Here is a 13,708-nt window from a genome sequence, read left to right on the forward strand (position 1 = left end):
TTGCGCGTGAGCTTGTCTAGCTTGCGCCTGATTGCGTGACGTCACCGCCCACCTGCATCCACGAAAGCAGCAGCGTGTCCTCGTGCGCGGTGGATTTTGCGGACGAGCGCGTGCTTTGCAGTGTGTTTGTTGCTTTCTGTCAGCTAATGATGATGAAAGAAATTAAAGAGATTTTTCCTGATTACCACGACGGAGAGTTTCTGGCTCCTAAAAGCGGGTAAGAGGAGCAGGAGTAAGCCACATTTAGGCAACTTTAGGCTGTTACAGCTCTTGAATTCACAAAAAAAAAACTCACAAAAAACATGGTTTCAACATGAGCTCGAGCTGAAACTTGAACTGTTTGTTGCTCACACAGAATGACTTTGTGAATTTGTAGTGCCCCCCCCCTCTGGATCCCCCCTGATCTTAAATGGTGTCCTAGTTTTATTGACTTGTTTTGGTTTGTACTTCTTTCATCAAACATGTTGCTCTGCTTTAACTCCAATATATTACATGCAATGCCATCTGATGCAGCAGTGCTTTAGTCATTTCTTCCCTCCAGCTCTCTCTCTCTCACACACACACACACACACACACACACACACACACACCTCCTCATCTGTAATCTGTACTCTGCTCTCAATCAGATCGGTTTCCAAAGCTTCAACTTTCATGTTTAATGCCATCATTGATGCCATTGTGCTTGTTTCATAGATCTTGCTATCTATCCAAGCCGAGTTTCCTGTAGTCTGTCATTTTACATAATTTGCATGAGTTAATCTGCACTCATGACTGTGTGTCTTGTCTTGTAAAAAATATGCCACATTAACTTTCCCCATTTATGAGGAAAATATTGCAAAGTCCAGATTATGTTAGATTGGGTGATCTGAGGGGTTATACTGTTGTCTTTCAGAAAAGGAATGAGGAAGCAAGAAAGCCTGTAACAACCTAAACATTGAGATTCCATGTGATGGGTAGAGCATAAATTACCTCAATGCGCAAGACTACTTGCTGTAATTCCTTTCACATGCTAGTTGTTGCAGGGCGGGCTGATTGGGTGGATTCACTAGCTGCGGTCCACACTGAGGAATAACACAGGGTAGACTGAAGGACGAGAAAAGTGTTTCATCTTCTGGAGCATACTTCCCTGCAGGGCAGTGACTGAAACCTGGCGCTCATGTCGGCCATGTGGGACACTGACTATCTGTGGAGGGAGGTGCAGGGGTCAGTACACTAAATTCTGAGCCCTTGGAGATGGAAATCCTCTGGATTGATTTATCAATCAGAAGGAATATTGGTTGAAAGCTTTTTTTAGGACTACAGGAACAGGGATGAAGCCTGGCAGCATGATTGAGTTTTGGAGGCCAAGTGGTGCTGTGTTCTCGTTGCTGTTAATCTAGTTTGGTTTGTTGAGCGCTCTTGTTACTCTTATAGTTAATCATTCAGAGAAGTTCCTTGGTGTTATTTTGATGCAAATACATTTTTCTTTTTTCCATTTTCCCCCCTCATTTGAAACGTAAAAATCGAACTAGTTGAAGCTCATTAGACCTGAGTTAGGTTAGGAGTTTCTGTTCTTGTCAAACTAATGTAAAGTAGGGGCAGTACATTTCTCTCCTTTCAGAATTTCTGCGGCTGCAGAAATGAACAAAAAAAAAAATCAAGGAAACTGCAATATTTGGAAGAGCTTGCAATTTTTTTTTTTTAAATTACCGCAGATTTGGGCCAAGATGTGTGATGCCATCACAATGCAAATTCAGCCAGAGCCCTCTTTGATTCACGTGTGTCAAACAGAAGTACAGCTAAAAGGTCTCATTTACCAACAAACATGACTGTGAAAGGATGTGCAAAACAATTTTGTGCAGTTGCAATTTTGCCAATTCAAGTAGTTTTCCGTTTAAAAGAAAAAAAAAGGCATAAAAAAAGTTGCATTGCAAACTTTGAAAAAAAGCTGCAGCAAAATCGGACATTTTAGGCCACAACAGCGAAATCCTGTATGGAATGACATTTATGAAGTTATATTTCATGATATCAAAAGGTCAGTTTTAACATCTTAATATCCAGGGAAATGTATATCTATCACAGCATTATTAACTAGACTCACTTTTAATAACATTGCTGTTGCTGTCTCTGTACTTTAAATCATCAGCGCAGTTCAGTCAAGGAAATCAGCATTATCTATATATTTTTTTAAAAAAAGAGATTTTTACTGAAAAATTTTTACTTTAAGTGAAGCAGCGTGTTGTCCAGGTCATGCTGAAAACAAACCTTGTGATTATGTGGTTACTAAGTGTGATCTCACCATTCAAGGATGGCTTCTATTGATGTATTATTATGATCTGCTTGACTTCTTGCATTTGAAAAGCATTTACGTCGTGTTTTTCAAGCCAATCTCTGCGTACTGCGTCTATAGAGTATGTGCGATCAACACAAACATTTTGCTACATTCCCCTGCGCCGAGAAAAATACAGAAACCCAATGTACCCCAAAATGAGTTATAATTGAAGGTAAGGGAAGTTATTGAGGTGTAAAAAAAAAAAAAAAAAAAATTATGCAAAACACATTTTTTTGGAGAATTATTTGATGAATTATTAAGTGGAAGCTATTCGATTGGTATAATTAAACTCCGTTTAAGCTTGTTTGTATAATTCGTCTTTTCAGAGCTAGGGCTACTTTTTCCTAGGGAGTAATGGGAGTTGTGTGGGAATGATCAGATGTCAGTATTGCAAACCATCCAAGAAAGGGTAAGTAACTGCTTAACTCTTTACTATATATCCACAGAATTAGATCAAACTTCATAAAAAGTGTTGGTAAGACGTTCTCTCGTATCTCGTCTTATTGTTTGAGTATAACAAAGTTCAGAATTTTAAAAAATGTAATAGAAAATGGGTGGACAAATCATGAATTTATTTGCTAGCCCACCAGGCAAGAGAAAACCCCAGTGTGTTGCCCAGTCACATGATCTAGTCTCCCAGAAACCTATCTGACTAGGCTAAGAAAAAAAAAAAAGTGGTAGCTAATGCAATCGAAGAACATATGGCTAGCTAGTTAGCATACCAAATAAACACTTTTGTTGTCTCTTGGGCAGCTACGAATAAAGAAAGGAAGGACCCCAGACACTAATTCTGATTCTCTTGGTGCCCAAGGTTGTTCAACCTGATAAAATTCAACAACTGGCAGGTTTTCCACTATAATTTAATTTTAAGCAAATTAGTTTTCCATCGGTTTTCAGTTTGAGGAAATGTGTTGAAATTCTGGTATGTGGTAATCACTTTACTGCTACAGATGTGGTGTTTGGAGATTGTGTTGAACAACCCGTATTGTTTTACTAAACTGCTTTCATGGATGGAACAAGTATTCTGCCTTTGCTCTCAAGATATTTAAGTGACAGATAGTGTGTGTGCTTGCTCACAGGGCAAAGCTGGCCTCTCTTTTCGGTCTGTGTCAAGCTGAGAATGAAGGAAATGAGTCTTTCAAGTTCACCGCCCCCAAGCAGCCCAAAAAAGTCCCCTCTGCTCTTGGTAAACATGACGGCACATTTCAGCATGTTTTGACAAATAATACGTCTGTAGCATTAGTGGATGAGCATGGATGTGGTCAAATGTCGTTTCCACCATTTCAGGTCCACCTCCTCAGAAACAAGCCCCTCTTTCACCAGCTCCAGCCGTCTTATTGGCTGTTGCTGTCCATGCGTTTCACTTGTAAGTAAATGTGACTATAAAATAGTGATTGATTATGACTGTTATAGGAAATAGCTGGCTTATTCTTACATCTGTTTATAATTAAACTGTAACATAATAGCTGAGGGTTGTCTAACAAAGTGAGTTTTCAGTGTGAACGGACAATACGCTAAGCGTGGCAAGTTGGGCGCGGCCATCCTGGGAAACCATGTGAACAAAGAGGTGAGAGGATAATGGTCAATTTTAGTCAGTAGACTGATCAAGCAAGATAAAATCAAATACACCAGCATGTATGTGGTAAGTGTGTTTTCACGTATGCATAATTAATGGTCTGGTCTCTTGCTCTGTCCTCACAGTATAAAGTCCTGCTTTATGGCAGTCAACAGAAACAAATCACTACAGCACGAATCCACCATGGATTTGTCCTCACGGCAAGCTGATCTTGGCCTTTTTATTCACTGATTGTATTGTTTTCAGTAGCATCAGTGCTGTGAAAAATAACTTCATTTGTTTCCACAGGTTCAGCCTGGTAACTACACTGCCTTCTATGATGATCAGCGGCAGAGCTGGTCTCTGAGGTTTGACTCGGAGGAAGCTAGAATAAATTTCTGTAAAGAGGTAATCACAACTGTACCAATTTAAGATAAAAAAAAAACCACAATGATTGGAGTCATGTGACCAAGTACTCAGATCTTAAATCAAGTTTATAAGTCAAATGGATTTTTGTCCTTTCTCTATATAGCTTGTATACATTAGAAGGAAATCTTGTATCTTCAGGGACATGGTGCCTGTTATTTATTTATTTATTTATTTATTTATTTATTTATTTAAATATATTTTGATGGGAGAAGACGAACTTGCTTGTTCTTGTTTTCTTCTTCCTCTGGTCTAAAACACTGTACGTGCATGTAAATGTACAAAAAGCCATGAAATGACATTTTTAAAACGAATACATCAAGTGTTTCCACTCCTCTTTTTGTGTTTGTTACATGTTAGTTTAGATTTATTAAGAATTTTAATTAAGCACCTTTAAGCCGTCTTTAAAAGAAACCTTTAACAAGTGATTTGTTTGAACTGATTTGTTTTAAGGGTACTTAAACCATACTTAGATAAAGTAGCAACATACTCCCCAAGTATTCCCATTTCAACTTGATTCTTCCTAAATGGTCTCAATCACACAGTGTGAGGATTTAAAAAAAAATAAAAAAAAAATAAATAATATTTTTTGGATGTATAGTGGTGCATGAAAGTTTGTGAACCCTTTAGAATTTTTTTTTATATTTCTGCATAAATGTGACCTAAAACATCAGATTTTCACACACGTCCTAAAAGTAGATAAAGACAACCCAATTAAAATGATACAGTATTACATATCTGTAAGTGACAAAAGTATGTGAACCTTGCTGTCAGTATTTGGTGTGACCTCCTTGTGCAGCAATAACTACAACTAAACAGGTCCTGTACATCGGCTTGGAGGAATTTTAGCCCGTTCCTCAGTACAGAACAGCTTCAATTCTGGGATGTTGGTGGGTTTCCTCACATTAACTGCTTGCTTCAGGTCTTTCCACAACATTTCTGTTGAGTTAAGGTCTGGACATTTATTTGGCCATTCCAAAATATTGACTCTATCCTTCTTTAACCATTATTTGGTAGAGTGACTGCTGCGCTTGGGGTTGTTGTGTTGCTGCATGACCACAACAAGCCACTGCAGTGATTTGCTCCTTGCAACCCTGGCATCATACCATTGTTGTTCAGCGTTGTCCCGATGGTGGACTCATGAACATTATCATCAGCCAATGTGAGAGAGGCCTTTAGTTGCTTAGAAGTTACCCTGGGTTCCTTCATGTCTTCACAGACTATTACACGTCTTGCTCTTGGAGTGATCTTTGTTGATTGACCACTCCTGGTGAGGGGAATAATGGTCTTGAATTTCCTTCATTTGTACACAGTCTGTCTGACTGTTGATTGGTGGAGTCCAAACTCTTTAGAGATGCTTTTGTAACCTTTTCTGAGGTCCTCAGAAATCTTTGTTCATACCATGATCTACTTTCACAGAAATGTGTTGTGAAGACCAGGCTCTGATAGATCCCTGTTCTTTAAATAAAACGCGGTTTTCACTCACACCTGATTGTCATCCCATTGATTGAAAACACCTGACTTTAACTTCATCTTCAGATTAAACTGCTAATCCTAGAGGTTCACACTTTTGCTGCTCACAGATATGTAATATTGGATCATTTTCCTCAATGAAAAAATGACAAAATATAATATTTTTGTCTCATTTGTTTAATTTGGTTTTCTTTATCTACTCGTTTTAGGTCCTATTTATGCAGATATATAGAACGTTCTAAAGGGTTCACAAACTTTCAAGTAACACTGTATGTGCATAAACTGTTCTGTGTCTCAGGTGTGTGTGGCCAGGTGGAACAGTCAGACCTGCAGGGACACTCTGCTGACTCAGGACTTGGTCCATGGAGAAGGACAGACCGTCAGCATGGGGGACACAGTGGAGGTGGCCTTGTCTTGCTGGCTGCTTCAGAATCATGTTGTGGGACAGGTGTGGGCATGTTTACACACGCGTGGCTTTGTTTGCGAGGATTCTTCCAAGGTCTTTACAGTGCTTGATTTGCACATTCTCAAAATGAAAATACTAGTAAATCAGTTTTTTAGGATGGTGCATAAATTTCATAAGTAAAACAGGATTATACCGTATGTATTCTCATGACGTGTGTGCTGTTTAATAATATGACAGTGATGCTAAATATTTACTTCAGATTGGTCAGAAGGTCTTCATTAATTTTCTGTACCAATTCATGCACTCATTCTAATATGTTATCATCTCTAGTAATCTAATTCATAGAGGCTTGTGTGGTGAATACTCGACATAATCAAAATCTAATCGTAAATGGATTTTTTTAATAAGTGTGATTTAACAGAGGGGAAAAAACTAGTTCTAAATGAACTGTTTTGATGAAACTGCACTTCTATTTAACTTTTTATTTATACTACTTATTTATACTGCTAGTCTCTAGATTCTGTGCTTTTTAAGTCCGCGCTAAAGCTGTCCCTTTTTAAGGTCTAAGGTTGGAGAATGTTCACTCTGAGATTTTTGTGCAACTTGACAGTATTTTTATCTTATTACCTTCAAAATGGAGAGATAACAGTCTACTGAGGAACCGACTGTTTAGAGGTGTTATAATCTAAAGGATAACCGGAAATAGCTTGTTCACCATTAAATGTAGCTGTAAACTCATCAAAAGAAATGTGTTTTTTTTTTGTTTTTTTTTTATATGATGATTTTTTAAATGTCATCGCTGACATTGCTGTGGTTTAAGAGGAATAAAACAGTTTGGTATGTGAGAGTTTTATGTTGAAAGTCAAAAATATGTCGGGAAATGACCTTGAAACCTCTTTGATCTTCAGTCACTGATGAAGTGTTTAGGAAAAAAAAATGGGATGGTGGCATAATTATAACCCAAAAAAAAAAAAACATTAATCAGTTTTCCATTTTGAACACATTCTCTAGACAAACTCTCTGTAGTTAAATGAGCGTGTCCGAGCCAAGCAGCAGAAACTCAAGTCATGCTGTACTCAAGTCACAGCACATTGCAGTTTAAAATTAAGCACATAATTGATTCTCTGCTGTGAGAGGTTTGTTACAGCAGGAGACATGTGACTTTGTTTTGCAGATATTTGATTCCAGTTCATGCAAAGACGAGCTCCAGCGAGTGAGCCTAGGCTCTGACACGGCTCTGATGGTGAGACTTTCATATGATTTTGTGAAAGCTCATCTTTAGATTGTCTTTATCAACTGAACATAAGATCTGCCAGATCTGCTCAGTTCTTCTGTTCTTGGGTAGGGATGGGAAAAGGGGATGTTAGGGATGCAGACAGGAGGTCGGCGTCTCATAATTGTTCCCCCCAGCATGGGCTACGGGTCAAAAGGCTTTCCAAACCGTGTACCACCCTCCAGCACACGAGTGATTGCTGTGGAGGTTCATCAGGTAATCCCCCCCCCTCCCCCCTTGTTTCAGTGTTGGGATTTCTCACATCTGCCCAAAGGTTGTTAGTTGATGTTTAAACTAAGTTGTGTGGGTTTTTTTTTTTTTCTTCCCCCTTTGGTATTTTAGGTTAATCTCTCCAAAGGTGCAGACTGCCATGCTGCAGGATCAACAGACAGCAACAAGTCTTTAGTCTCTGGTCTAGACAGAGTAAATATTGAGAGTTCAGTCCAGTCTGCTTTGGGCTGCTCTGACCAAGGGTTAGTTCAAGACGTTTCACAGTCTAACACTATACAGATTTTGTCTCTTCATGCCACTGCAACACCTCTAATTAACAAGCCACCTAGCTAGCATTAGCAAGTAACCTAACATTTTAGAATAAAGTACAAGACTTGCACGCCAGCATGAGCAATGTCTGCTATTGCCATATTAGCTAACCATAATGTGTTACATTTTGCAGCACCACACACATTTAAACCTGTAAATGGACGTATCACATACACATTATGTCTCTAGCTAAGTACACATCTCTAGCTAATTTTACGCGTTACTACTCTAGCTAACTGCAATTTAATGACTTAATAATTGTTTAATCTTTAGAGATCAAGCACCGTGGGTTCAGTGCAGAACTCCACATGAACTTCCAAAGGTAAGTCACTTTAAAAGTAGAATTTCTGTTTAATGTTAAAGATGTGGGAATATAACCAGCTGCTTTCCAGGTTTCTTCTTTTCTGATTCCTGCCTGTAAATTATATTGTTTCAGTCTGCACATTAATATATGTAAATTCATACTATAATATATGAATGTATGTGTTTTATTATTTGACATTATATTTATTACATTTAATTATTTACCCTTATTGAGTTTTTGTACTGAGAGTTTAGTACATTTTCTTTCCCCTTCAACTTGGATGTGATTCAGTGAACAAATCTGTAGTCCACTGAGCATCATGGGTGAATACTGTCCAAGGGCCAGGCATCAGATCACTCGATTGACCGGACTTCTTTTACTTCACAATAGCTAAGAAAGTCATGTGATTTGCAGAGGAGATAGAACCCCAACTTGATGTATGGAGCATACAACTTTTAATAAAATGTTGAACTGTATTTGTATATAAACATGTCGCTTAAACTGAGAGACTTTACCTAAACCACTGATGAGGGCTGAAAGTATAGAAACACTAATTAAATGAATAACTTATTAACAGGAAATTAAAAAGCCCTGATTTGTTCCTCAATGTACACAATTATTTGGGGCAAGTGTACAAGTTCATTAATAAAGAGCATCAAAAAAAAAATATATATATATATATATATTTATATATAAATAAAATGTGTGTGTGTGTATATGAATGAGAGAGAGATAGATGGATATAGAGAGAACATGATTCTGAAGTTCTTCCATCTTTTTTCATTGTAAACCGAAGCTTCCAGATGCAGATAAAGCCAGGCTAATCTCCCGTATGGCTAAAATGGGCCAGCCCACGTTGCCTTTCCTGAAAGTACCAACTCACCCAAGTGACTCTGTGATGGTGGTGAGGGGATGCATGGAAATGTAGTGGATGAGGATGTTTGCTCATAATGTTTCTTCCAACATCTGAAATTACTATAACATCTTCTATTCCAAGCGTATGCTTCAAATACCACATGTCTAGCCCATGTTGTTTTGAATTGTCAGTGTGAGTTCAGTGTCTCTGTAAAGCAGGAAAGCAGAGAGTCTGCATCAGTGTGTGGGTCGCCAGCCCAAGCTGCTTCTGCGTCACTACTGCCTGCAGAAACTGCTTCCTCGAGATCATCATCCGCTGGTGAGAGACTACTGTTTCACAACTACTCACCTTTCCAGCTTTTCTGTTAGTCACACGGGTTGCGTTGCGTTTCATCTGCAGTCTCCTCAAAACCTGCAGCTGTCCAGCACCCAGAGGCAGTGAATACATGCACGGCTCAGGAGGTGCATGTCTGCTCAGATCGAGCTTTCCAGGTGGGGTGTTGATCTCCTATATTCATATTCTTTATGTTCCATCTTTATGCAACATCATCAATATTATTAGCAGTAAAGTGTTAAAATATCAACTATATTTTTCTGGCACCTAACATGCATGACCCTATTAAAAAATGTCTTCTTTTTTGTATACTGTTATAAATACTTATTTTTGATTGGGTAGCACTTTTTATTTGCTTATTTTGGGACTCCGAAGAGCTAGTCAAAAAAACCCCCCACATTTTAAATCTCCTCATATTCTGTACCGAACAGTTTAGGCTAGGCCTGTATTTATGCTCTTGTTACCTTTTACTATAATGAATGATGACAAAGTATTTATAGTATGTTTTAATTAAGTGTGATGTGAACTGAGATGTAACCACCACAGTAGAGGTATAATGATAACCTACTGATATGTTGCTTTGCTATTTTTATATCATTCAGATTTGAGTAATTAAATGCTGGTCAGTAGCCGCTGTGTTGTGTGGTGTGGTAGGTAGGACAAATGCTAATAGATTTTGGCCTCTGCCTCATTCATGATTTTCTAATATTTGGACGCTTTCTTAGGTATTATCAGGCATTATTAAAGATTACAAAGATTTTCAAACAATGTTTTTTAAACTTTGAAACACATTTGTGTTTGAGATTGAAACACAATTTCAATCAAAAGTTGTTGAACAACTTCTCTTTAATCACTTTTATTGCCTCAACAAAACAAAAACTCCACCAAATACCTGTATTTTTGTATTTAAGTGGCTGCTCTTAGACCCTAATAAAGCTTATGAACACTATAAACCTATTGGCAACCTTTCTGAGATGTATTGAATTTGTAGTGTGACTTGGTTAAGCCAAAATATAGAAAGACCATTTTAAATAAATAACCTCAGGTTAATGTATAAAATATAACACTCTAATTTACTGTGTAAGTCATAGCACCTGCTAGTGTGCAAAAATTCTCTCTCTATAGAATGGGTAAAATGGTCTAAGAAAATGTAATATTTACAAAATTGGTTATAGAATTTGTTGTATGATGAAAAGAACAGCAGGAAATCTCCTCCTTTTTATTTTTTTTTTTATTTTTTTTAATTATTATTATTATAATAAACAAACAGCTTTATTCTGCTTCACAGCTGCAACCTCTGACGTTAACCTTTCCACCCCAGCACACATCATACCTGAGTGAGTAAAATCGTTCCTTGTATACAGGTTGTCTCTAAGTCAGGATCTGCTGCTATGATTTGTGTAATTTTGAAATCTTAAGAAATTAAGATGTGATTGAAGTGAAGACTTTCAGCTTTAATTCAAGGGATTTAATCAGAATATTGCATTCATTTTTTTAGGAATTTTTCCATAGTCCATTTTCACAGGCTCAAAAGTAATTGGACCAACTAACATGAATATAAGGATTATTTTAATACTTGGATGCAAATCCTTTGTAGTCAATGACTGCCTGAAGTCTGGAACCCATGCACTTCACCAAACGCTGAGTTTCTTCCGTTGAGATTCTTTGCCACTCCTTTACTGTAACTACCTTCAGTTGCTACTTGTTTGTGGGTCTTTCTGCCTTTAGTTTTGTCTTCAGTAAATGAAAAGCATGCTCAATTGGTTTGAGGTCAGATGACTGACTCGGTCATTTAAGAACATTTAATTTCGTTGACTTAAGAAGCTCTTGGGTTGCTTTCGCGGTATGTTTTGGATGATTATACATCTTTACTGTGAAGCCTTGTCCTATCAATTATGCAGCATTTGACTGAATCTGAGCAGAAAGTATAGCACTATATACTTCAGAATTCATTCTGCTACCTCTATTAGCAGTCACATCAATAAACACCAGTGGCCCAGTTCAATTGGCAGCCATACACGCCCATGCCATAACACCTCCTCCACAAGTTTGACAGATGATGTGGTATGCTTTGGATCATGAGCCTTTCCTTTCCTTCTCCATATTCTTCTCTTCCCATTATTCTGGTAAAAGTTAATCTTGGTTTCATCTGTCAAAAGAATCTTGTTCTTGCATTACCAGTCTGTACAGGATTCTGCAGGTTTTGGCCAAAAATACTTGATTTTTCTGCTGCCTTTAAAAAGTTTTGTTTATTTATCTTTTTTATTTTTATTTTTTTTAAGGTTTGCAACTTGCTGAGTTTTTTGTGCTGCTTTGGGGAAAACTACTTGAATTGGTGAAATCTCAGTTGCATGAAATTGTTTCTCAGTGGTGGTTGTCGGTAAACGAGACCTTTCTAGCTGTACTCATGTATGACTCGCATGAATCAGAGAGGGCTTTGGCTGAATGTGCATTGTGGTGATGTCACATGACATGTCTTGGCCCAAATCTGCAGAAAATCGATGGTAATTATGAAAAACCGCAAGCTTCTCTGAATATTTCGGAGTTTGCTTAATTTTGTGTTAATTTCTGCGATTGGGCAATCCTGGAGGGACTGCCTTTCTGTTCTTGAGTGTTACCAGTGGTTTGCATCTTGAATTATACCCTCTGTATTTATATTCATGAAGGCATCTCTTGATTGTTTACTTGGCCAGTGATGTGCCTACCTCCTCCAGAGTATTCTTGAATTGGCCAGATGTTGTGAAGGGGTGCCTTGTTGCCTGTGTTTTTAAGAATGTCCCAAATTGTTCATTTGGCCACTCCTGAAGGTTCTGCTATCTCTCTGATGGGTCTGTTTTGTTTTTCCAGCCTAATCCTCTTTCACGTGCATCGACACCTCTCTGGACTGCATATTGAGAGTTCCCATGAACAGCTACCAAATGCAAATTCAACACTTTGAATCAACTCCAGACTTTTTATCTCCTGGACCTGTCCTGAAACAACGAGGAAACAGGCCACACCTGGCCATGAAACTGCTCATCAGTCAATCGTCCAATTACTTTTGAGCCTGTGAAAATGGAGGAACTCCATTTGATGGCTGTAATTCCTAAATGGTTAATGCAGTATTTCTATTAAAGCTTAAAGTCTACACTTCAACCACATCTTGATTGCTTTATTTCACCATTGTGGTGTTTTACAGGGGTGAAATTATGGAAGCTGTGTTCAAATACTTACGGACCTGACTGTATATGTCTGTGCTTTGTATTTAGTGCCACTGCCACACTAGTTATGTAGATATGTGATTATTTTGCCCACGTTTCCTTTCAGATGACGTTGGCTCCTTCATGATAACTGAGGCGCGGCTGCATAATACTGAAATCCGGTTAGCTGTTGCAAGAGTGACTGATAAAGTTGACTACTTGGCTTCTAAGGTATAGCACATGTATACTATATATGCTGGATTCAGCATACATTTATGTAACGTGTGTGTTTATGAATGCATCTTTGTAATGTGAACAGAGCTTTTACTGTCTCCTATTGAGCAGAACAAAGTAAAAGATTAGTAAACAAATATTTTTCTCTTCCAGGTGGATGAACTACGTATGCATGGTATCTCCTCTTTTGCTCTGTCCAGTGGCTCTCTGGAAACATCCATGATCTTGCACAACATACAGAGAATTATTCAGGTGTGTTTAGCCTCATGAGACATTCAGCAAGGTAAATTGTTTGTGGTACGAGGATTGTTGCTGACCACAGGGGTGGGTGTGTGTGTGTGTGTGTGTGTGTGTGTGTGTGTGTGTGTGTGTGTGTGTGTGTGTGAACTGCAGGAAAATGAAATTCTGAAGAAGGAGGTTCTAGAGAAGGGCTCTAGAGTACAGGAGCAGGACTGTAAATTAGGAGAGCCCATTGAAGAGAGGCATGTCATCTCAAATCCAATTTTAGGCACTAATTATTCTTCATCCATCTTTTATCCAGTCAGCATCTTAAATTGGTCAACACAACATTTTATTGATTATGAAATGGAATGTTCCATGAAACCCAGACATGAAGTGGATTTGCATGACCCTTGGTGTCAGCTTTTCACTTCTGTGTGTGTTGCAGTGGTGGATAAGATTGTGTGTGTTTTTAGGTGTATGGAGAAAAGCAGCTTGCTGCTGGAACAGACAAATGACGTTCTTCAGAGCAGCAGTCATCATGCCAGGCTTCTACAAGCTGAACAGGAGAAGGTGTGTGTAGTTGCACTCCAGCTCCA

General features: G+C 38.3%; 1 protein-coding gene across 5 annotated transcripts in view; it reads left to right on the forward strand.

Moving 5' to 3' along the window:
- Positions 1-13,708, forward strand: part of fkbp15a (FKBP prolyl isomerase family member 15a) — a 21,197-nt gene continuing 7,489 nt past the window's right edge. The window contains exons 1-19 of one of the 5 annotated variants that reach the window (XM_053676824.1): positions 1-217; positions 3,391-3,497; positions 3,599-3,677; positions 3,809-3,878; positions 4,013-4,087; positions 4,176-4,274; positions 6,064-6,213; positions 7,346-7,414; positions 7,517-7,660; positions 7,787-7,917; positions 8,258-8,306; positions 9,085-9,192; positions 9,363-9,462; positions 9,544-9,635; positions 10,766-10,814; positions 12,784-12,887; positions 13,044-13,142; positions 13,284-13,372; positions 13,586-13,682. In XM_053676824.1, coding sequence (XP_053532799.1) covers positions 147-217; positions 3,391-3,497; positions 3,599-3,677; positions 3,809-3,878; positions 4,013-4,087; positions 4,176-4,274; positions 6,064-6,213; positions 7,346-7,414; positions 7,517-7,660; positions 7,787-7,917; positions 8,258-8,306; positions 9,085-9,192; positions 9,363-9,462; positions 9,544-9,635; positions 10,766-10,814; positions 12,784-12,887; positions 13,044-13,142; positions 13,284-13,372; positions 13,586-13,682 — 1,782 coding nt within the window. In that variant the 5' untranslated portion in view covers positions 1-146. The other 4 variants (XM_017460490.3, XM_053676822.1, XM_053676823.1 and 1 more) reach the window with 4 other exon arrangements.

This window comes from Ictalurus punctatus, chromosome 28 (genome assembly GCF_001660625.3).
Source record: "Ictalurus punctatus breed USDA103 chromosome 28, Coco_2.0, whole genome shotgun sequence".
Taxonomy (NCBI): Eukaryota; Metazoa; Chordata; class Actinopteri; order Siluriformes; family Ictaluridae; genus Ictalurus; species Ictalurus punctatus.